The sequence below is a fragment of the Neocloeon triangulifer genome, unplaced genomic scaffold, assembly GCF_031216515.1.
Source record: "Neocloeon triangulifer isolate White Clay Creek 2 clone unplaced genomic scaffold, ASM3121651v1 ptg000015l, whole genome shotgun sequence".
Lineage (NCBI taxonomy): Eukaryota > Metazoa > Arthropoda > Insecta > Ephemeroptera > Baetidae > Neocloeon > Neocloeon triangulifer.
This window is the reverse complement of record NW_026775557.1, coordinates 1263909-1287332: the sequence shown is the minus strand read 5'-3', so window position 1 is coordinate 1287332 and position 23424 is coordinate 1263909. Positions and strand designations below refer to the sequence as shown.

The 23424-nt window shown below is 35.2% G+C and overlaps 5 protein-coding genes across 12 annotated transcripts in view; 2 read left to right on the top strand and 3 right to left on the bottom strand.

Moving 5' to 3' along the window:
* Nucleotides 1–1515: 1515 nt before the first annotated feature.
* LOC132202743 (uncharacterized) lies at nt 1516–5849 on the bottom strand. The gene is made up of 2 exons (XM_059629890.1): nt 5176–5849; nt 1516–4412 (listed from the first exon to the last, which is right to left on the bottom strand). The coding sequence occupies exon 2, from the start codon at nt 4383–4385 to the stop codon at nt 3510–3512; it is 876 nt and encodes a 291-aa protein (XP_059485873.1). The 5' UTR covers nt 4386–4412; nt 5176–5849; the 3' UTR covers nt 1516–3509.
* LOC132202742 (protein mono-ADP-ribosyltransferase PARP12-like) lies at nt 5176–15337 on the bottom strand. 7 transcript variants are annotated; one of them, XR_009442399.1, is made up of 7 exons: nt 15194–15337; nt 14430–15140; nt 10148–10292; nt 9523–9753; nt 8004–9464; nt 6086–7813; nt 5176–5274 (listed from the first exon to the last, which is right to left on the bottom strand). XR_009442399.1 is itself a non-coding variant. In XM_059629888.1 (4 exons), the coding sequence occupies exons 2-4, from the start codon at nt 12428–12430 to the stop codon at nt 10765–10767; spliced, it is 915 nt and encodes a 304-aa protein (XP_059485871.1). In that variant the 5' UTR covers nt 12431–12591; nt 14430–15298; the 3' UTR covers nt 10476–10764. The 7 variants fall into 7 exon arrangements, 2 of the variants coding, with proteins under 2 accessions (XP_059485871.1, XP_059485872.1); XR_009442401.1 differs by having other exon boundaries at nt 8004–8195; nt 8255–9464; nt 14430–15311; XR_009442398.1 differs by having other exon boundaries at nt 14430–15311.
* LOC132202741 (receptor-type guanylate cyclase gcy-19-like) overlaps nt 6005–23424 on the top strand; it is a 92890-nt gene continuing 75470 nt past the window's right edge. The window contains exon 1 of the mRNA XM_059629886.1: nt 6005–6008. The gene's annotated coding sequence lies outside the window, so the exon portion shown is untranslated. The remainder of the gene's footprint in view (nt 6009–23424) is intronic.
* LOC132202388 (E3 ubiquitin-protein ligase Hakai) lies at nt 15900–19411 on the bottom strand. 2 transcript variants are annotated; one of them, XM_059629264.1, is made up of 6 exons: nt 19249–19411; nt 18813–19006; nt 18591–18753; nt 18352–18539; nt 18103–18291; nt 15900–17429 (listed from the first exon to the last, which is right to left on the bottom strand). In XM_059629264.1, exons 2-6 carry the CDS (start codon nt 18918–18920, stop codon nt 16854–16856), a joined length of 1224 nt encoding a protein of 407 aa, XP_059485247.1. In that variant the 5' UTR covers nt 18921–19006; nt 19249–19411; the 3' UTR covers nt 15900–16853. The 2 variants fall into 2 exon arrangements, with proteins under 2 accessions (XP_059485247.1, XP_059485248.1); XM_059629265.1 differs by lacking the exon at nt 19249–19411 and adding an exon at nt 19108–19224.
* On the top strand, nt 19778–23375 carry LOC132202389 (ras-related protein Rab-8A). The gene is made up of 5 exons (XM_059629266.1): nt 19778–19949; nt 20498–20558; nt 20624–20828; nt 20931–21071; nt 21742–23375. Exons 1-5 carry the CDS (start codon nt 19826–19828, stop codon nt 21838–21840), a joined length of 630 nt encoding a protein of 209 aa, XP_059485249.1. The 5' UTR covers nt 19778–19825; the 3' UTR covers nt 21841–23375.

Sequence of the window (23424 nt, the reverse complement as noted above, 5' to 3'; positions counted from 1 at the left end):
GCAGAAGGAAGAAGGCAGATGACTGACCAACTCCCTGACTCCCCTCAACAATCATCAGTGTATGCGCAACCCCGCAACCCCATGCAGCTGCACGGTCGGGTACAATAAATGAGAAAGAATTTAATAAAATTGTCAATAATAAATTGTGATGTGCGCGCGGGCCGCGAGCCGCGAGGTATATGTTCCTTTTTTCTATTAAAAAACTGTCATAACAAGTAATATTTCTTATGTGCCACGAATTTTATTTATTTAAAATTCAGTTAAGACGTTTGCACTGCAAAAGCGGCGTGGCAAACGAGTTTGTGGCGCACACTATGTTGCGCTTTCTTCCTTACAAAGTATACGCGAGGGCAAAGCGGTCACTGCACTTTTGTAACACAATTTACCTTAAAAGAGCCTATTAATTTCAGGGCAACTGCGGCGTGATGCAGTTTGCAGCATGCAGCGCTTTTTAAACTGAAGGTTGAGGCCTTGGGTTGAAAAAATGCAAAATAAAATGAGAATTTTTTCGCTTTTTTATATAGATTGAGTGTTTTCGTTAAAAAGAGAAATTCACTGTCAAAATTGCATAATAAAATTACAATGTAGATTAGAGATGTGCATTGAGACTGAGAGAGTTAGGCTGCCAATCCACTTTTGACGCTATCATTTTCGGAACAACCTTGTGCTCAACGCTCACATCAAGGTTTTCAAAACTTAATTCATAAATTAAAATTTAAAAAAAAATTCCATCTTAAATAAATTGCATGTTATTATTATTTTTTATTTTATATTAACATAATTTAAATTTTTCTAAATAAATAATTTAATGAGTAAATATTAAATGCATATAACATGAAAACTGCAAAAAATAAAATTTCAAGTATTTATTTATTATTATTTATTTATCTAAATTAAAAAATAATTTAGAAAAACAATTTGATGTGAAACAATATCATAAATATGTAATAATTAAATATATTATGACTTGAGCCATGAACATAAAAGATTTAAAGAAAATTCAGATAATTTAAAAACCATTTAGATTGATTTAATATTAAATAACTTTTCACGAACTCTATGTTATTAATTTTAACCAGAATTAACAAAAATACTAAACGACATTCTTAATAATATAAATCAAGCCCATTCACCCCATTATTAAAAAATTCCCTTTCCTCAAACCCAAAATTGAAACTAATTTATAAATATATTATGCAATTACATTTTTTTTAAATCTGTTGTAACTGAAATAAAATGTGTTTTCAATTTATTTTAAATGCACCAACCGATGCTCTCTGCGGCGAATGGTATCTTTTTTGCCTCCAAGCTTTAGCAAAGTTTTTGCTAGCAGTGGTGCAGTTTTACCCAGCAATTCCTTTTTTTTATTAAATTAATTATTTTCAACAACTGAATGTAAACAATGTGATGCAAAAATTTAGACAAATAAACAACAATAACGATTTTTCCTCTATGTAATTATAATTTATTTTTTTATAAATGATTTTTGAACCATAATATCAAATTTCCTCGCTAAGTAAAACAATAACCCATTTAGGAAAATTCAAATTTCAATTCAAACATCATATGAATCAACTTTCTTAATCGTAAAATTATTTTACAAATTGAAAAAATGTCAATTTTTTTCAAAAAGAATTTAAAAAAAGCGTAACAGGATGTAATAAAATGTAAAATTTAATTTTTGTTCACAAGTCGCTTCACAATTTCACAATATGATTGGGGTTTTTCTTCGAAAATTGCAGCTTGTTGGAGTTTGGTTTCCTTGGAAAGGATTTTTTTTCATACAAGCTGTTGAGATCTCTCCTAGGGATTTTTTTAAGTTTGAACCCCTCTGTGCAATGTAAAGAGATTAGTCTCATACTTTTTCGCCTTATTTTCAGAATCGGGATCATTAACAATAGGTGAAGAAGGGTCTCGCACAGACCATAAAGCATAATCGCTTTTTGTCACACAGGCATTGGAGAAGAAAATTAGACTGGCGCCGATTTCCAGAAGTGAGTCAGACGCGACTGCTGCTTTTCTTTTTGGGGAGGAAATGCACTGGCCGCTCGGGGGGCCGCCAACTTGCTGAGCTCTTTCTCTATCTTCTCTGCTGAGAATCACAAATTGCTCTGTCGTCCAGAAAGAAGGAGCCAAGATGCTTTCAAAAAATGCGTGGCACCCTGTGGGGCATGCATCATTTTAAAATGCTGACAGATGTGTCACAAGAAAAGCTTGAGAGTTTTGTGAAAATAAATCAAGGGCGCGCGCTTCAATAAACTCAACATGCACCTTTGAAGGCTTTATATTTTTCTATTTTTTTTTTCTCTCTCTAAAAACCACTCTGGTTTGCCTTGAGATGAAATTTGTTTATTTTCTCAGTGTTCAAACTTTTTGTTGCGAAAACAATCGTAATATGCAACATAAAAAAATATTTTTATAAACATTAATACTGCATAAATATAATATTATTTTTGTTTTTTTTCTCGATCATGAAATAAGGAGCACAGATCATGACCGAAACTGGCATTTTGTCGATTTCTTTGTCCCTTTTAAATAAAAATTAAAATTATAAGAACATATTCAAGAAGAACACAACCCGGTTTACTTCACTTCCCTCTTCCTCTTTTCAAGACGGAAAAAATGCAGGAGCGCTTATAAAGATGCCAAGAGTTTGATGCGCTCAGCGAAAACTGGAGGGTTTGACGCAGAGAGACTTATTGCATCAGATAAAGGGTAACGACTTCATTGGCGTGTGTAGGAAATCGGTGTAATTTATATATGCAAATTCGCAGGCCCTGAGGAGATTTGATTATTGAATGGCACTTTTTCTTGTAAACTCAGGGGACTAAATTTAAGTTTGCATGGAGAATAGCTCCCCTTAGAGTTCTTTTATAGGCGCATGAAGAGGAAGGTGTAGAGAGTAACGTATACAAGGCGTTGCTGTGCAGGCGAAAATAAATCCAAATTTAAATGGCATAAAAAGAACATACATTTTTTTTATTAGAAAAGCGTTAATTTTAGATTATTTCTAACACCTTTAAAAGCTTTACTGAGCTAAGAGCATGAATTATAGATGTATTAAACAATATGATTATAATTAAAAGGCCCACCTGTGATTTGCATTTCCGCCATTAATTATATTTAATTATTGTGAATTACTTAAACAAAATAATATTAAGCACCAGCACCAAGAAACAAAGACGCGCTGAAAAATTATTATACTCATTTGAATAAGATGATTTTTTTTTGTAAAAAATAAAAGAACTAATTTCTCTTTACGATTTTTTTTGTGAATGGCTTATTTTTGTTATAATTACAACAAAGAGGTTTGAATTTTCTTCTTATAAAAGAATTCTTTCTATTCTTTCTGGTTTCTAGCATAGTTGCAATACAGGAACTATAAATAAATTGTACAGTTTTATAAAAAACATTAAAATAATTTGTAATTGTTTACAAATCTCAAGTTTAAAAAGTTTTTGTTGGTCACTGTGAAGTTTAGATAGCTTTTGAATTTACAGTCAATTAATTCAAGCTTTTAAGTGAACGAGAAACTCTGGATAAAACTCGTGGTCGTGGTACTTGACAATTATGTCGCCGGCGAAATTTCCCGTCGAGTCGCAAAACGGCGCCGGCAGCAGGGTGTCCGCACTGCCGGGGGACGTGACGCCCCGCAGCACCCGCGCCACCACGATGCAGCCCCTTTGCGCGAAGCGCACGCAGAACTGGGGGTTGGAGGAGAAATTCACCCCGCGGCCGTGTCTGTGTCCGACGGACGTGCCGGCAAGTCGGTAGTTGAAGTTGTCGTTGAAAATGTTGTGCAGGTTGGAAGTCTTGGTGCCGTGGAAGAGCAAAACCTCGGTGCTGTTGAAGAACGGGACGGTCTCGACGGCCTTCAGCTGGTACATGAGCCACAGGTACGGATTCTCGACCATCTCTATGCAGAAGATTTGACCCTGCAAGGCCTGGTTGAGGCTGAGGAAAAACGGGTGGAAAATGTTGACCGGCCTTCGAAGGGGGGCTGCGTCCCTCGAGTTAAACTGGCTCACACTCGAGGACCACCAGTCACTCGGAAGCAGACTTTGCAGAACCGCGTCGCTGAAGTATTTGGTCGGAAATGCCTGGATAACGGTGACGGTGACTTCTTCTTCCTTGGGTTTTTCCTTTTCCTCCTTTTTCGATTTGTCTGGTTTTACACTGACTGGGGGCAGAGGGGCCTGGGGGGCCAAAGTTTGTGTCGGCGCGATTGGTTTCGGGCGCCGGTGTTTGAGGTTTGAGGCGCCGCTAGAAGCAGAGCAGGTCGCGAATTTTCCGCTTTCGGCCAAAGCAGTCGCGAGACGAAGGCGCTCCTCGCTGGTCAGGCGACGCAGATGGTCGTCCAGAACATTGTTCTGTTGAGATTGCATGTTGGCCTATTTCTTTTTACAGCACAACTGAAACACATGACAGAGAAGAAATATTTAATACTTTATAAACGCATGAATTATGAAATGTATATTTTCCAGCTGGCAATTTAAAAAAAAAATAATGAGAATTCTTACACATTTATTAAATTTATGCCTAGAAAGAGATTTTAAAAAAAAAATGAAAAGAAAGGAGAATGAAAGAATCATGGGTAATAATTATGACTAATATCAAGTTTTATCGTCTCTAGGGCTCGAAGTAAGAAATTAAAATTCAAAATATTTCAAAATTTTAAATTTCAATTGAAACAGGTACAAAAAATTCAGCTCGAAGCAAATAAAATAATTTATTTTTCTTTTAAAGATTTTAAAATGGACTTATTGGTATACACAGGTTTAAAATTCGAACAAGAAAATTGGGCGATGATTGTATTGTTCATTATTGAACACAATTTGAGAGAATATCGACTAAAAGGATTTTAAGAAAGATTTCTTGCACATCATGGTAGTGACAAAGAGTGAAAGGAAACGCGCACAAAATGGAAAAAATAGTAGCATTTTGCTTTAAACTGTAAACAAATAAATTGAAAAAAAGGTGGATTAAAACATGGCACAATAGATTTATCTACCAATTTTTTTGTTTTCAAAAATTAAATTTTATAACGTGAAAAAATGACCTAACTGTATAATGAAAAAAAATCGATTGCAGTTTCCCATCTTGACAGCAAAAAGATAATCTTGTAAATCAAGATGGAAAAAACACAACGGCAAGAAGCTGTGCGTGAGAACTTACTATTCTCAATTTAGCAACGCACACGATTCACTTCAGGGTTCATCTAATCTGTGCTGAGGAACTTTTCTGCGCTGCAAAGAGGGAACCTTTTTTCATGAGCTGTCCAAAAATGAATGAGATTGAGAAGGCTTCTCTGTTTCTGTACAGCCAGCAAACGTTTAGAGGACAAGCTTGGGTGGGGGAAATGTCGACAAGGAGGTTTCCTATCTATTGAAATGAATAAATTCACTGAAACGAGAACTCATGATATCGGCGCGACTCAGGTCGCACACCCGCTTTTACAGGAGATTTAAATTTGGAAATATAAACGGGTTGAAATTAAAAAAAAATGATTTTATAATTAGCGGAAAATTTCGAACAAAGTTGGAAATATTTGTCTTGATAAAGATACAATTACTAGGAACCCGTTATTTTGCGGCCCATCTCAGAGTGCAGTTAAGATCCAAGTATTTTAAATACAATTTACTAGAAAGTTAATTGAAAAAAATAATTACTTTGATAAAATTAACGAAAATTAATGCTCCCTGCTATTCCTTTTTGCTATAAATTTTAATAACTGAGTGTCTGTCATAAGCAAGGCAGATATGGCACCAGACTGAAGACTGAAGATAAGTTGAGTTGCAAATTACAAGACATTCATATACTATGCGCATACGTGTAACAGTATAACCATCCCGAGGTCACAGTTTCGCTTTGTTATTATTAAACATAAATATAATAACATATGTTATTATATTTATACCATTCTTCACTGCAAACTGCGATGAGCTCTTGAAAATTTACACGTCATTTGTAGCCAAAAAATGATAACAGAATGGAGAGAAAAACGTTTCTGAAAATGTCAACTCATTCATTTGCATAATATTTATATTGGAATTAAAATTTGAGAGTATTTTCAGATTTGACTTACCCATAGCTTTGCACTTCGCAGTAACAACCATAGATAATAAGCTTTCATTATGTGCCGCAGCACTAATTTTATTATTCTATAAGGCTATACTTTATGGTAAAAGAACCTCCCTATTCTTCTTGCACTGCAAGCTGATAAAAATTTTGCAGATAAACAGAGATTGTATATGAATACCGAAAAAATGTTTTATGATGAAGCAAAGATAACAACATGATTCAAAATCCGATTGCATGTTTGGTGATTTCCCAAAAACTAAGACTTCGAAATTTTTATATATAGCTCTCTTTATCAGAAGAATTAACATTACGTCTCCAATTTTTACAACTTTATTTGTGATGGGAGAAAAAATTTTTTTGTGTGTCAATAGATTATTTAATTGTATACCCAGGTCACCTTATGAAAATTTTAACCAACACGATAATAGAAAACAGATTAATCAAAATGCCAATTTATGATTTGCTGAAGTTTTTTAACAGCCAACTTATTGAGCGCTATATTTAGTTTTATATTATTCTCTCCCATGAATTACGCAATATGTAAAAATAAAAATGCTTTTCTGGGTTTTGCTGCACATTTTTATTTAACTTTAAGTAAATTTAAAACACATGAACATGAATTAACCAGATTTTAAAACACAGTTAATGGCTAAATTAATGCAATACAAATATTTTTGCAAACTAGTATTTTTGTTTCTTGCATTTTGCAGCATACAAATAACAAAAAATTTATAATGCAACAATATTTAATAAAAACGACAGATTAAATTCAGTTGTCTTAAAATTAATCTACTGGAGTATAAAACCCCCGTCATTCCCGATATATAAGATATTTTGGGTAAAACTCGTGATCGTAAAATTTAGCAATTCTTTTTGGGTCGCCAATGGAGTGGCCTGGTGGCGGTAAACCATTGTTGCAGCTGCCACTACAGAGAACGCTACCCTTTAGTACTTCTGTTAACACAACGCAATTTCCATAGTAACTTGTAAAGCGGGATTCATATGCAAAATAAACTCCCTTCCCAAGGCGTACCCCAACGTTTCTTCCCGCTAGTCGATAATTGAAGTTGTTCCTTATAATGGAAGGCACATTTCCAGAGTATGTGCCGTGTACAAGGTGCTCTATTTTGTCACTGTCAGGCTGAATTCGACATTCACACAATTTCAATTGGTACATTAGCCAGAGGTAAGGATTCTCAACCTTCTCAATCCGCTTATAACTGCTCAATCCATTATATTCATATTGTAATGCTGTGGGTAATTCTGCAGCAAAAGACACGATGCTTTCCTCAGAATTGAAATTAATCACACACTGACGAGACCAATCGTCAGGCAAAAGACTTTGCAGCAAATCGTCAGGAACATGCTTAGTTTTGTAAGCTTCGATAAAATTCATTGCGATGTCACTTAAGTATTTTAAATAGGGCGGCTCACATGTTAATGAATAGGGGAAGTTTTTTATTACTTAAAAAAATCTGATGCGTTGTTGAAGTTAAAATGCAAGTCGTTGATTTTTGATTGAATAATTAATTAAGAGTTTCACTTTTCCGTTAATACAGTAAAAAAATGAACATTTTTTTTAGAAGAAACTTATCTTCCTCAGTCTGCACAATTGGAGATCAATTTTGGTCCGAAACACATCACGCGTCAATTATTCTTCTTTGCTTATCCCGCCGCTGGTAAATTTCTATTTGTGTCCAGTTTAATTGCTCTGCATATACCGCAGTGATTTCTGAAATATTTATCATACGGGTTATTTTTCGTAAAAGAATCACAAAATCAGGCAGTATAGTTTATTTATAGTTGAAGCTATTTTATCTAATATAAATTATTTCCCAATTTAACTGCAATGGAAAATTTTATAGCTACTTTATTTCAAAACAATAATTCTATTCTATTACTTCAGAAAATGTAAAATTTACCTTTTGCTGATGTTGAGGAAGTGTCAGAACTCTTTAACATCAGAAGCAGTTCAAGTTCTTGGTCCTGCTGGTACTGACACCCTCTTTTTAATGCAATGTTCGTTTATCTTTTTATTATCATCAAGTACTTTTCCCCGAAACGAATTATCTTTCTCCCTCCTCATTATCAATCGCACCCAGTTTGCATTTTTACTTCAATTGAAATATATTGGGAAATTTTTTATGTTGATTAATAAAAGTTTAAAATTTACATCTTATTTGACGAAGAAATCTAAAGATGATTATTTTTGTAATTCCACCGCAGGATCATGGAAAATTAAAGTCACCTGGTTCAAAATGTAGCAGAGGTCTGATAAAAAGTCTATATTGAAAGGGGCATCACCGCCACACTGTGATAAAAAACTATACAAATTAATGATGATGTAATACAGAAGCTATATTAATGTTTAAACATTTAATCAGTCGGTGCTCTATTGAAATAATACAATGCATATCCTAATTTAATTATTAAAAAATGAATTATAAAATTTGAAGTCTAAAAAAAATTAGTGTCTAAAACTATATATTATTTCATAACATCAACTTTTTCAGCTCGCCCTGTTTACGCCAACATTTTATCCTTCTGGGATGAATAGAAAGTTCGACTGATCGTAGAATGGCAGGTGAGATTATCGGTCAACTGATTGTGTTTCACCTTTTTTCGGGAATTTTTAAGAAAGATCAGATACAATGGATAAAACTCGTGATCATGGAACTTTGCAAATTTGTGCTTGCCGTCGCCAGTAGAGTGATAATATGGTTCGGGTAAAACGTCACTTTTGCTTCCTCTACAGACGAGGCCCACTGGCACTTGCGCCAACACGATGCACCCATCACGCTTTGCATAATAAGCTGCAAATTTGAGTTTTGATGTAAAATACACTCCGTTGCCGAGCTGATTTCCAAAGGCCGAGCCTGCCAGTCGATAATTAAAATTGTCTTTCACAATGGAATCCGCATTTTGCGTGTTAGTTCCGTGGAAAAGGTATTTTATTTCTTCGGGATCAATTTGAGATTCGCACAACTTTAATTTATACTGCAGCCAGAGATAAGGGTTCTCAACTTTGCCAATCTTTTCAGCTTGCACAACGCTTAGCATCAATTGCAACGCCTCAGGCAATTCCGAATTGTAAGACACAATTTCATTCTTGCATTCAAAGTTATTCAGACACTGCGAAGACCAGTCCGAAGGCAGAAGACTTTGCAGAACGTCTGCAGGTATTGTCTTTGTTGGATACGCTTCAATAAAAGTGTCTGTGACACTTTTGTCATCTCTCTCAAAATTAAAAGCAGGCTTCACTTGTGGAAAAATAGTTCTCATCATTAGAACTTTGAGACGTTTTTCAAAGCTGGAATAAAAGTTCCAATGGTAAAGTTTGAACAAGGCAGAGATTGTCTGTTTCTTTTCCACAGGGAAATAACCTGAAAATTATTATTTATTAATTTTAAATTTTCAGCTGTATTTACAAAAGTTCCGTACAGTTAAAAACGAAATGGAGCAAATGAAACGAAGACAAACAGTCTGCGCTTTTCCTCTCGACATCATTTTCTTCAGTCTCAACATTTTTTAGATTTATTTTGCTAATCTTTATTCCATACAAGGCGTTTAATGCGTTGCAGTGAATGGGGTTTTCTAAATGAGATTCAAAATTGAATCTGATAGATTCTAATTCATGTTCGGGTTGACCTGGACATGACCCAGCATTTGTGCCTGAAATATAATTTTACATATATAAAATTTAAAAATTCCCTCGTGAAGAAATTTTGTGACATTCAAGTTAAATTCTTAATATCATTTTATTTTAATTTAGAAAGCGTTCTTGATTTATTATAATTAATTATTCTTCTCTGTCAATACAAAAAGTTTAAATTATTGGTAAAAAAAAAAAAAAATTGAAGAATAAGAAAACAAGCTTGTATCTTTTTAGAATTAAATAAATATCTGCATTGGCTGACAAGACAGAAAATTATACAGCAAAAAACCATCCGATTGATTAATTTTTAATTTAAATATTGCCTAGGTGGTTTATTCATTTTTTTTCTCTAAAAAACTCATGGAAACTGATTTCATTCAATTTTAAAAATTTACTTCAATGTAATTTCACCTTCTTCATGACGGAAAAGAGCGAAAAACTCGGAAACAGAAGGAGTCCAAGTTTCGTCATCGGTCGGTGAGGTCTGATGCCGCCGCATGTTCACAAGCCAAGCGGGTATTGCTTGGTTATTATTTGGCAGCCCTATCTGGAACAGCTAATATTATTTAAATATATATCTTTCTTTTCCTTTTAGAACATCAGCCAGCTCTTTAACTAAATAATTTACAAAGATATTAGAGATATAGTTAAATATTGAATATATTAAATTTTTTCTGAAATGACCAGAATTTTAAATCTATCTTCAAATTGTCAAAGATTCAAAATAAACAAATCGGAATACTTTCATAAGATTGTTTATTTACAGCGTTTATTTTCAAATAAAAACAAAATTGTTGGAATTTCTCTCTCCTATACAACTTCACATTTCAGTCTTACTCTGAAAATAAAAATTTTGGATATACAATCATCAATACAGAATTGTATTTTTTAGATGTTAAAAATTTCTGATTACTTTCATTCAAAAATATTAAATTTTTAGAATTTAAATTAAATGTTACAAGTTTTCTAAATTTTGTCAATTGAAAATTATAATAAGAAGGAAAAAAATATTAACAGAATGAGATTTTTCACTGCGGGAAAATAAAATGGTCCAGGAAATGAATCAGGAACTGAGGGTAAAATTCGTGGTCACCAAATTTCACTATCGTTCCTCGACCGTTCTCTGCAGAGTCACAAGAATTCTCCGGCACTTGGGTTTCCTGCGTACCGACGCACGTGCGGCCAGTGAGCACTTTGGCCATCACCATGCACTTTCCCACTTGTGAGAAGTGCATGCAAAAGCGGGGACTGTGAGCGAAATAGACGCCTTTGCCAGAGCGATGCCCCACACACGAACCGGCCAACCTGTAGTCGAAATTGTCCCTGATGATAGGGTAGACGTTTTTCCCACTGGTGCCGTGAAAAAGGTCAGTCTCGGTGCTGCGGAAAAGCTCCGAGTTTTCGACAAACTTGAGTTGGTACATGAGCCACAGGTAGGGGTTCTCCACCTTCTCGACGGCGTGCACCACAAGTCCCTGGCAAATCCGGTCGAAAATTTCAGGCAGGTCAACTACAGGTCGTCGGATGACCCCGTTGCTATTGAAGTCCGAGACGCAATTTTTCGACCAGTCTTCAGGAAGCAGACTTTGGATGGTTTCGTCAGGAATGGTCTTGGTGGGAAATGCCACCAAAAAGTTGGTCTCGACCTCTTCTTTTTTCTCCTCCTCTTCCTGAATTTGTTTTTTGTCCGATTTCTTTGTTTTCTTCCGCCTCGTCTTTTTCAATTTAGGTGGTGTTGGGTACTGGCAGACAAAATTTGGTGACAAGGCGTTTAAATAGTTGTAAGTCGGTGTGTAGCTGTTCTGCCATTCTGGCTGCTGTCTCAACCCCAAGTACCACATCCTTGCTTGAAGTATTGCTGAAATTAAAAAACGTCAAATATATTGATATATTTATAATTGTTTGCAGTTGTTAATACTAAATAAATGTAATATTGAATTATTTTTATTTATTCTAGATGGTGGATAAAATATATATATAAATAAAGTAAATTATTGTTATTTTCAATTTTAAGAAAATTATTGAATAAATAAATACATATTTTAATTTTAAATTGTTTGTAGATGTTAATTGAATACATTAAATTCAATATATTATTTTGTTAGCAATTTATGGTTTCGATGAATATTTATTTATTTAAAAAAAAAATTTCGTTACTTTATCAACATTAAACATAATTTATATGTAATTAATCTCGCTAAATTATGAGCAGACTAAAAATTAACATTTATAAATTTAATGTTCTGCAAAACTCAATAAAAGAAACTCGTGTTATAATAGTGCAAAAAATAAAAATGTAGACAATTTTATGAAAGAAGCTAATTGTTAAACGATATCAAATGCATTTTCATCTTCTTCAAATTATTATACGCTTTTTTTAATTTTTTTTTTCAAACAAATTTGAGTGGCAGTAGAAATAAAAAAAGGTAAATTTAAATTACTGTAATAATTTTGATGATTAACTCACCTAAATCCAATGGTGGTGGTCTCGGACCCATCAGGGGAGGCCGTTGATGCTTGGGAAAAAACATGAAGTTCTTTACTTAATCCATGCGGATGAATAGTTACATTCGTTAAATTTATGTTTCCAAAAGCAAAAACTTTCGCATGCATTCAAATAGCTCTAGAAAACTAAAACCACCATAGGCAAACACTTACACTGCTGGTACGGTGTCTGTTTGTGAGAAAAACCATAATTATGCGATGCCGTCACCAAAACATGACCGCCGCCATAAATGAAAATTATTACGCGCTAAGTAGCAGACGTTGCATTTTCCTTCAGTCGCTCGAGGAATAAACGTCTCACGTTCATGAATTTGTGCTTGACACCCCGCGTTGAAATTCATGTTACAATCCTTAATGAGAATTGCATAATATGAATTGTTTATTTAATTTAAAATAGTTTTTTTTATTGGTGTGACCTCTCCTTTTTACGAGTCAATTAATTGTTAGTTAATTACTCAATCTGTCTAGATCGATCAAAACGACCTTTTCATGCACTGGGAGACAATTACACAAAAACTATATGTCGGGATTTATACCTTTAGGTGGATCTTGCATATTATATTTTATTTTTCTGTGTATTTTATAGCTAATTACCAATATTTTTTTTTCATTAAAATATTTCATATTTGCTAACATAATTTAGGAAAAAAGTTTTTGAGATCAGCACTACCAAAAACGCGAAATTGATACGACGGAGACTATAAAATGTGCAGGTAAAAAAACGGTGATTCCCCAGATCCAAGCTGTTTCAATTACAACTAGCATGATTGTGGAAGTGAAGAAATCGGGCCTTTTCCCCGCTGTAAAAAGTGTTTTTATTTAAAAAAAAAACAAGACTTCCATTTTCGGTCACGGCCTGCGACCCTATTTCAAGAGCGAGAAAGATATAAAAAAATCAGCAAATTGAAGAAAAAAAAACACATTTTTTACAAAAAAATTTAAAGCTAACAAATTTAAGCACCAACCTATGAGCAAATGAGCTGCTCGCTAATAGAAGAATGAGCTAGTTAAACACAGATTAATTGGGAGAGGTGATCTTACAATTAATTAGGTGATTATAGCGCGCGGCGCGGCTGACCATGAGGGCGCCAAACGACGTAGGGCACATTATGCGTTTTTGAGTTCAGTTCAAAGCTGTCTGTTTTCTCTCTCAAAAACGAAATCCACGTATGGTCTCATTATTGGTGGCTCGGTTGGCTTATTACATTATGACCGCATGCCATTGCTTCCAGCATTTACCTGGTTTAATGGCTGGTTTTGTTCAAATTTAATTAATAACCGTTGCATCTGACCAGGCAAAATAATGGCCAAATTGGTACAATGGCAATGAAATTAACTTTAATCTCATCTATGAATGTGAATTTACTATTTTTTAACATAGTTGGTCAATTTAACAATATCTCTGTTTAAAAATTTGCTGGTGTCACCCAAGAAAAGATTGAAAAAATTATACGCACGTATGGAAAAATAAATAAATTTTCAAACACACATTATTATTGAAACAGCTCAAATTATAATGCTATATTGTCAATTCTTTTCTCAAAATGCAAATTTATTAGGCTAGTTGGTCATTTTGTTGATATCTGTGTGTTACAACTTGCGGCAATCATCTCAAATACGATAAAATGAATCAAATTTGCGAATATGGTAAAAACCTCTGAAAATTTTCAAACACACCGAACCATTGGTTCAAAGGCAGTGAAATTAACTTTAATCTCTTCCATGACCATGAATGTGCATTTATTATTTTCTATAAAATTTCAAAGGCGTTAAAAATTTGTCTACTGAAAAATTAAGTAAATTTTTAGATGTGGGGGATAACAGAATTTTTTTCTAACAAATTCTTTAAGAAGTATTAAATATTAAGTGGCCTGTCAACATTTGTGAGAAAACAAAAGCGCTTTGCTATCTGCTGCAAGGTATTGCGATAAGATTATATTCAGTACACGGAGTTCATTATTATGCGCATATAGGTGCACTTGCACTTCTTAATTACACAAAAATCCCTAACCAATAAAACCAAGAACTGCAAAAAACGATGGAAGAGAAAAAGGATCACGCAATTCCTTAGTGTTAATAAAGAGTCATGTTTCACCAATACCAGAATTATTTTCAAAACGTGTGAGTGCAAAATAAAAACAATAGTTGAAAAAACAGGCGAAAGATAAAAAGCGTAATAAATAATTACCGGCGGTGGCGGCATCAGAGGATCAGAGCTGATAAAGAAAGAGCCGTCGGTCGTGCAGAGATACCCAGATGGGTTGAGGTTTATCACAATCTATTTGCGGTTTTCATTCGCGAAAATATTCGGTTTTAGCACTGATGCAAGTCGTGACGCTTGCGCGACGACCGGCGACCCATCCAAAAGTGAACAAAAGTTGTTATAACAGATCAACAAGCATCGCACGCATGCGGAAAGAATTTCGTTTTGTACCGAGACGGAGTAGGGGTGGGGATGGTGCGACGTGCGACGAGTGAGCAGTTGCACTTCTTGTAAAACTAATAATCCCAGATCCCAGGTGTGCCATAGGCCCTGTAATATTATTTTTATCATTTTACATCCAGGAAAAAAAATGTATTTAGAAATCAAAAATAAAATTAACTTCAAATTAAACCTTTATTGGGGTGCTAAGTATTTTATTTTATAATTTTTTTGGTTTAATTAGATTAATATATGGTTAATTGAGGTCAATTTTTTTATATATATTTTCTTTTAATTCTATTTGACTTTGATGAAAATAAGAATCATCACATAGGGAGAAATTTGCACATTCAATTAAGAGCTATTTTATAACGTTGATCATGTAAACCAATCTTCCACATAACGTTGTTATGTTAGTCACCAAAGAGTCACCCAAATTACATTACACATATCCGGAATCCGTCAGCCAGGGCCAACCTTTGGAATCCTAATATTAGCCCGGCCAGCAAGCCATCATGAGCATTACTGACCTTTCCCTTGTTTTTTAATATCGATGTACAATAAAAAATACTCTCCTCTCACCGCACGGAGCGGCCAGTTGTTTTCCACTCATTTTGTCGCGTTGACTCTCTCTGTAACTGCGCCAATAAATATTGCTTTTCAATGAAGAACTACGACAGCTCAATTCATAACAACGTCTAAAAGTGATTGATCAGCTCGATAAAGAAGTAAATAAATAAAGCGCGGACTTCGAGATGAAATCTTTGCGGTATATAAAGAAAATAGATTTTGGTGCTATTTTAAATTTAATTTTGGTTTAGTTAAAGTACCAAAAGATAAAAAGTGATCTGGTTTCTTGCTAGTTATGATGAAATTCAACGAGCCGTTGATCGCTCACGTGATTCAGTCAATGCGCGAGTAACAAGAAAGGTTCTTTTCAGTGATTCAGCTTTCAGCTTATACCTAATTTGCGTTTGCAATTGATCTGATTCTGTGAAATACCCCAATAGTTTGATCTGTGAAATAGAATTTTTATTTTTTAAATTATGCAGATGGATTTTCTTCTTCTTGAAATGCATTATATTTGAAAAGGAAATAATTTAAAAATAATTTAATAGTAGGAATTATAAGACAAATAAATCAATCAAAGAAAGATCTTGTGGTACGGCATTATGCACTATTGTGTACCAAGGGAAGTGGGGGATGTATTGAGATAAGACGTAGGGATTGATAATTTCAATACATCAATATTTAAATTGCTGAATTAAATACTTTTTTTATTTTCTTGCATTCTTTTTGCTTCCAAGTGTGCCTCAAAAATGTACATAATACAATCAAATTTCACATCAGGCCCCAAAATTAAAAAATTTTTCTCTCCGAATCTGTTCATTGCAAATGCAGAAAGTTCGGTCTCTTTAGAAAAGATATAATATTCGGTTTCAGGTGTTAAAGAAATAAATTCAACAAAAAAACAACAGCAGATAGATGAGGACTACAATAATAGTTGTTAGAAAGTGTAATAAAATAGACTTGTGAATTTTAGTCAACATTCAGGATGATATTTTTTGCGATTGATGCTTCTTTCGCACATTTTCCCATGATATTTGGGAGGGTTTTGAGAGCTCCAATAAAAGCTGCGAAAAATATGTAATATTTTTTTTATAAATCAAGAGCTAATTGAATAGCTAAATGTTAAGCGTACAAATCTTTGCCGAATTACATTTGTGTAAGATTTAAAAAGAAATTAGTGTTTTAGTTTTAGTTCAGACATAAAAAAAAAAAAACAAAAAAAAAACAAGTAATTACAAGATTCATTTACTCAATTTTAAAATATATTAAATAAGTTGGCAGATGTGATCTTTTATTGAGAAAAATAGCTACTCTTAAGGAGAAAATCTACAAAAAAAATTGGCATTGCTTTCTTCTATAAGCCAAAGTGATAAAACGTCATTCAATTGCAGACCAATTAACAGAAACAAAGGCAACAGATTTTTTAAAATCATTTAAAAAAGTGAAGATTCTTAAGTGCAAAATATAATTTATTTGTTTAAGTTTCATTATGATTTTCAAAACACGTGTTGATAATAGAGTCATTTCAACAGACTAAAATTCACAAGCCTGACAATACAAGATTCTGGATTGATCAGTAGTTCAAAAAGAAGCTCTTAGAAAAAAGTTCAAGGGTCTCGCTCAGCGGTAGAACGAGTTGGCGGCCGTTGGGGGGTGCTGCCACTGACCCTGGTACGGAGGGTCGTACCTGGGCTGGGGCGGTCCGCCGCCGCCGGCCACACCCTGGTATGCCTGCGGAGGGTACTGGTAGTACTGCTGAGCGGCGTACTGCGACTGGGCCGGCGGCGGGTACGGCTGTCCGCCTGCGTACGACATGGACTGCGGGTAGTAGTTGGGTGGGGGTTCAGAAGTGTCCTGAATTGGCACTGTGATCAAGTTAGTCCGTGAGGCGGCCGCGCTCTGGTATGGCGCCGCGCCCACCATCCGCTGGTAAAGCCCTGGCGGCTGCTGCCCGAAGGCCGCGGCGGCCGCCCCGTCCGCAGGGTTTGTAGTCCATGAGACCGGCGGCTGCAGCGTTGGCTGCGCGCCGCCGACCACTTGCGAAGAAGTCCTATCACTGCCGCCCCGGACACTGTCCTGGTGCACTCTGGGGTCAGGTGCGGCCGCCACCTTGGCCAGCCGGGGTGATGCTTTCTCGTCCTTGGTGAACTCGGCTGCGACGGCTGAGTTTTGCACATGGCGGTGATTTATGTGGGCCTGAAAATAGTTTATTGCTCTCATTAGTGACTTTTTTGCAATTTTGAACAAATTCGAGGCCTATAGTTTTGTTCAATTTCTTACTTGAATCTAATTTTTGAAGCGTTTGAAGTTTACAAACTATTAATAACTTACAGTACTTTGTAAATTAAAAAAAAAATGCCAATTTTTATAAAGAGATCCTAAAAAGAGTACACACAATAATGCCTTTTAAATTTTAACAGGATAAATTCTAAATATTACCTCGATCTGTTATTTTTTCTAATAATAGAGGTATGTAAAAATACAATATTCTATGCTGATGTACGTCAATTCATTTTGAATAATATGATGGTTGTGTTCGCAATTGGTCCAGAGCAAGAAATATAATCAAATTTTCATTTTTATATATTATTGTGTAAATTTTTAAGAAAAGTTCCAACGTAAAAAAATGTCTGAAAAATTGCTGATTAACTTTTTTCAAAATTCAATTCTTATTTTAAACACTTATTCAAAATTATGAATGAATCTTATCTACAGCTAAACCCTAAATAATTTTTATTATTGACTGAATTTAGCAGATTGTTAATGCATGTAAACCCAACATAAATACAATACCATCAAAAATAGCAAAAATAACAAACTTTTTTTTTGTTTAACTTAAATTACTAAAAAATCACCATCAAATGCCTACCTGAAGGTCTCGTTGTGACAAGTATGTTCTCCTGCATCCGTTATTGCCGTATCTGGAGCCACCGTGCGTGCACATGAACACTGTCCCTAAGCCAGTCTGCTCGACTCGAACAACTTTCTCACTACATCTAGGGCACTGCTTCTCCTCCTTCTTCGCGCATGTTAAACAGAACACATGTTTGCAGGGAATCTGGTAATTGAAAATAAATTAACCTCTATAAAATATTGAAGGTTTGGGCAAAGCTCTCACCATTCGGCCGTATATCAGGATAGGTTTCATGCACCTATCACAGCAGTGGATCATGGGGTTGAGAACTTTGTCGCCCATAAGGCTGACCCTGTGATCCCAGTTGAGTCTCAGCATCGGCTCTGGTGGGCCTCGGTTAATGGTGGTAAAGGTAGGCGCTTCAAGTTGAGATATATCTGCTTCCGGGTCAACTAAAAATGTCGAGGTGAATAGAAATGTCAAGATAATTTCTCAGTTTTTACTTTTCACGGGGGAATTCGGCTGAGGCGTCACCTTCTCTTCCTTCACAGGTTCGTCAGCCTCACTTTCTTCCTTTTCAATTTTTTCCTCTTCAACCTTCTTCGCAGGTGGTTGTTCCTCTTCAACTTCCATTTGTGACTCGTCCTCTCCGTCACTCTCGATGGGCTGAAAATGTCAGCATTATTAGTACCAGTGCTTTTTTTAAATAAAAAACTTTAAAGTACCTTAACTGGCTTCTTGCCCCGGCCTCGACCGCGGCCTCTTCCCCTGCCTCTTGCCCTTCCTCGACCACGACCTCTCATCTTCTTGGGGCCGATGTCATCCAATTCCATACCACGCCTACCTGCAAGCGTGCATGGGCGTCGATTTGTTCTAAAGTTCTTTATTTCACTAAGCACACTTTTCCGGCAAAGGAAACCTGCAAAAATTTCCATATGAGTCGGTTGAACTTCAAGATTTGATCAAGAGAAATAATGAAAGGCATCAGACGGTTCGGTATTAAAATGTGATGAGACTCACGTTGCGCGAAAAAAGTGAGAATCTTGGTGAGAATTTTGAAGTTAAATATTTACTTCTTGGCTAAAACCAGCTCAGAATATTTTGTACGAATGAATTTAAAATATAGAAAAAGATTTAATAATGATCTAGAGCCACTCTCACCTCTCTTTAGCGAGGTTTAACTAATAGATTTTCAAGTCGAAACCAAACATAAACACTCCATGGCCTTGGCAGCTGAGCGAGCACCACCGGCGAATGAACAGCGCATGCGTAAGATACGTGCTTGTCAGACCAGTTTTCTCAACTTTGCAATTTTGCGTAGAGCATTAAATTGCACACCCAAAGTAAATTTTTTCAATCCAATACGGAAAATCTGATGATAAAAAATATGAGTTCTGTTTTACGGAAAACTTTTATTTATAAATGACGTTTGATTTCTTAGAAATATTATGATAAAGTGAATATTTTGCAAACTTTTTATCTGTTGAACATTGAAAGTAGCCAACATGAACAAATTACTCTAAACCAGAATTAATTGCATTTCATCTAAATATATTCATCTTGTAATTTAAAAATGCTTTTAAATAATTTTCAATCTAATTCACATAAAATAATAACCAAGCAATTATGTAAAATACGTAGAAAATAAATGCATTTGGTTAAATTTTGTTATGTTGCCCAAGCTGTGCAGACTGGCAGTTCTACTTCTACTCATCTTCAATCCGTTTTTTGAGCCAAGATGGCAAAAACATACGATTATCTGTTCAAATTACTTTTAATTGGTGACTCGGGTGTCGGAAAAACGTGTGTGCTATTCAGATTTTCCGAAGATGCATTCAACACTACATTCATCTCAACCATCGGTGAGCGGCAGACGCCAAAAAAGCCCTGCGAAAAGTGAACAATTCACACACCCTTTTCTGGCTCTATCTTTCGCGTGAAAAAATTACAAGTTCTCAAGATCAAAGCTGCCAATAGTCAATTGTTCACCGTTTTTTCCATTTCCTGCGATAATTCATGAGAACTACGTGTTAGGCAGAAATTCTTCGATTTTGTTGGCGTGACGCTCGACCCTTAATGAATCGTGTCACGAGAGAACTTTTCCCAGAAAAGTGACGTTTTGCACAATGACGAGGGAAATCATAAGTTGGCTGGCATCCGCAGTTTAATTCACGCTTCGAAAAGTTTTATGATTACAATCAAAGTCGCCTTGGCGCAATCGAAATCGAATCCTCTTTGTCGTTATTTACTGCATGCAATTTGATTGCCTACATAATTCAATTTCCTTGTTAATTACGGGGGCGTGGCGACCAGCATCTTTCTTATCTGATGCTATTATTTTGGATGAACGAAAAAAATTTCCCCCTTCGAAAATATTGAAAGATTTATCATTCAGCATCTTTTGTTCTAGGCATCGACTTCAAAATCAGAACAATCGAGTTGGACGGGAAGAAAATAAAATTACAAATTTGGTAAGATTTTAGGAAAAAATTATTTGGCTGACTCGGTTAATGAGTTTATTGTGTTGTCGCTACAGGGACACTGCTGGGCAGGAAAGGTTCAGAACCATTACGACTGCGTACTACAGAGGTGCTATGGGCATCATGCTAGTTTACGACATCACAAACGAAAAGAGTTTCGAAAACATCAAGAACTGGATTAGAAATATTGAGGAAAATGCCGCCCAGGATGTTGAAAAGATGCTTCTGGGAAATAAGTGCGAGTTGAATGAAAAAAGACAAGTAAGTTTTCATTTCGTTGTCTCTTCAAATATAGTTATTTTAATTTTTCCTTTTTATTGCAATTTAAAAATAATAACCAATTTAATTTGTCCTAACGTCAAGGTTTCTAAAGAGCGTGGAGAGCAACTTGCTGTCGAGTATGGGATCAAGTTCCTTGAAACAAGCGCGAAAGCATCAATAAATGTTGAAGAAGCCTTCTTCACTCTTGCCAGAGACATCAAAGCCAAAATGGAAAGGAAATTGGTATGTCTATTGAAGTTACTCTAAACTTTTAAATCTTTGGTCTATATCTTGACTCAATCATCCTCTACTGCTGAATATATTTAGCCAGAAAATCTAACTCGCCTTTCAAAATCTCCTCTAATACTAATTTCTCTTGCTGTTGTTTCTTGCCGCCTCTTCGTGGTTCAACCAATTTAGAAGGTAACCATGAGAATTCTGCTAGTGTGCCTTTATGAAGCCCTGATAGCTTAATGTTTGCATGAGCTTAACCAGGCCTACCTAACCTGGCTTTAATTAGTACGACTTTGCTCGTTGATGACTGGCATGATCAGTTTAGTTGGTGCTTTGAAAATAAGGCATTTTAAACTGATTTTGTGTATTGATCGATTTAACAAAGTTTGGGTTATTTTGACTTGATTTCAATAGAATGACTGTTCTTCAAATAATTCAGCGTAACCTGCTAGTGAATTTTTATTTATTAGTTCAATATGATTTCATATTTTTATTAAGATTTGGTTTAATACTAAACCGAGACTGAATAAGTGGAATGCTCTTAGCTTTTTATTGAAAATTTAGTGGATTTGCCTAATTTCTGTAGTTAGTAGACGCCTTGCTTTGGAATTTCAATTGGATGCATGCTGAAGCCTTAAGTGTTAAATGCCCAATGCTTATTCAGAAAATATTATTACAGGAGGCAAGTAACCCACCCCGAGGCGGCGGCCACCAGCTGAAGGCGCAGGAACCCCAGAGGAAACCGGTCAGTTGGTTGTCGCGCTGCTCAATACTTTGACAACGTGCTGCGCCGCCCAACCTGTGCACTTTCAACACAACTCCTCTTGAACTGGCAGTGCCGTGACAAATAAGCAACAAAAGAAGAGCGAACCCGTTTTCTGCTGCTGACTCGCGACACCTATCTCAGTGGCAGACGGTTGGTTAGAAAGGAGTAAACTTGGAAATTGTGATCTGTTTTTAAATAATGTTAGCTTTTCACCCTCCAATAACTGCTAGCAGTTGTCGATCGTTTTCTCGAAAAAGCAAACAAAAGCTCAAATTATTTAAATGCAGTGCAAGAAAAATGGCTTTATTTTTTGCCGGCTGGTTTCAGATACTAAATTCAAACGATGAGTGCACAACTGATAAGTAGAAAAAAAGGAGAATCGATGCTAATTGATTTATTGGTGTTTTCCAAAAAATCTTTCGTCAACGTACATTCAGTGTGTGCTTCTCATAGGCGCTGTTGCCTGCTGCTTTTAAACGTCTTGTTGGTTTCAGTTGGGGAAACTGAACCGTTCTGAAGAACGAATTGCGATCATATCTTTTGAAACGAGAGAATTCCTTGGTTCCACTTGTGCTTAGTTTGTGCCAATTCTGTCCAGCTTTAAAAGAAATTTGAAACTTTAGAACCCAATCTTACTATTTTTTTTATATAAATTTTGGGGGTCTTATTTTAACTATTATATCAAACCTCTTTGATAAATAAAGTCGCTGGAAGAACTGATATGTTCAAGTGGGACCAGAAAATTCTGTACCTGTTCAACAAATTAAACTGCCAACTCAAGATCAAATTTATCTCATTTAACATGACATTATATAAACTATATCCCAGCCTATGAGGGAGGAGAAAGTAAGAGGATAGGCGTGATCTTTGTTTCAAATGTGGTATTTAGAGTCTTTAAATTGTATCGATTAATTTGTAAATACAAAATAATTACTCTCCAAAACTGCACACTCTTTTAAATCTGTTTATGTATTTATCAATGCTCCTATCCTCATTGATAGAGCAAGCTATCGGCCAACAAGTGTCTGAATTTAAGTGTAAGAAAAGGTATGTATGATTTTCGTAAATCAACCTGGCCTTGTCAGTAATTTATGGAATCTAATTTTAAGACGATTGGAAAGTTATGTGCCTTTTGTTAGCAGATACGAGTGCTACTAAAGGAGCCTAATTTAATCAACGTTTCAAATTATTTGCAATTTAAATTGTCATTTTAATCGGTGCACCATTCATTAATCATAATTTATCAAAATATTAATGATCATGTGAGAAACGCGAGACCAAACTAGTTTCTCCCACGTCGTGCAGCAAACTTAAACGCAAGCATCACCAAATTTAATTTAATCATTTGCTGTGTAATTGTCTGCTACAAGTTAATTACAAATCATTCATGTATGATCTAAAATATATTATTTGAAGGAAAAACTTTGGACAGAATTTTGAGAAAAATGTTATTTTTGTGACCCTTATTACAGTTAGGCATGTTCTTTCATTTAGCTGTTCAAACAAAAAGGAATAAAATTGCCACTTTCTGTAAAAAAAAATTATATTTATAATTTTGAAATTTAAGTTTAAATATTAAATTTACAAGAAAAAAGT

Bases quoted from the DNA above. Each gene is read 5' to 3' on its own strand.
- LOC132202743 (XM_059629890.1), bottom strand. From the start codon at position 4,385: ATGCAATCTCAACAGAACAATGTTCTGGACGACCATCTGCGTCGCCTG.
- LOC132202742 (XM_059629888.1), bottom strand. From the start codon at position 12,430: ATGGTTTTTCTCACAAACAGACACCGTACCAGCAGT. The intron at 12,253-12,394 runs GTAAGTGTTTGC...TTTTTTCCCAAG, and splicing joins ACAGACACCGTACCAGCAGT to CATCAACGGCCTCCCCTGAT. The intron at 11,595-12,203 runs GTGAGTTAATCA...TTTTAATTTCAG, and splicing joins ACCACCACCATTGGATTTAG to CAATACTTCAAGCAAGGATG.
- LOC132202388 (XM_059629264.1), bottom strand. From the start codon at position 18,920: ATGGAATTGGATGACATCGGCCCCAAGAAGATGAGAGGTCGTGGTCGA. The intron at 18,754-18,812 runs GTACTTTAAAGT...TGACATTTTCAG, and splicing joins GGGGCAAGAAGCCAGTTAAG to CCCATCGAGAGTGACGGAGA. The intron at 18,292-18,351 runs GTGAGAGCTTTG...TTCAATTACCAG, and splicing joins TCCTGATATACGGCCGAATG to ATTCCCTGCAAACATGTGTT.
- LOC132202389 (XM_059629266.1), top strand. From the start codon at position 19,826: ATGGCAAAAACATACGATTATCTGTTCAAATTACTTTTAATTGGTGAC. The intron at 19,950-20,497 runs GTGAGCGGCAGA...CTTTTGTTCTAG, and splicing joins TACATTCATCTCAACCATCG to GCATCGACTTCAAAATCAGA. The intron at 20,559-20,623 runs GTAAGATTTTAG...TTGTCGCTACAG, and splicing joins AAAATAAAATTACAAATTTG to GGACACTGCTGGGCAGGAAA.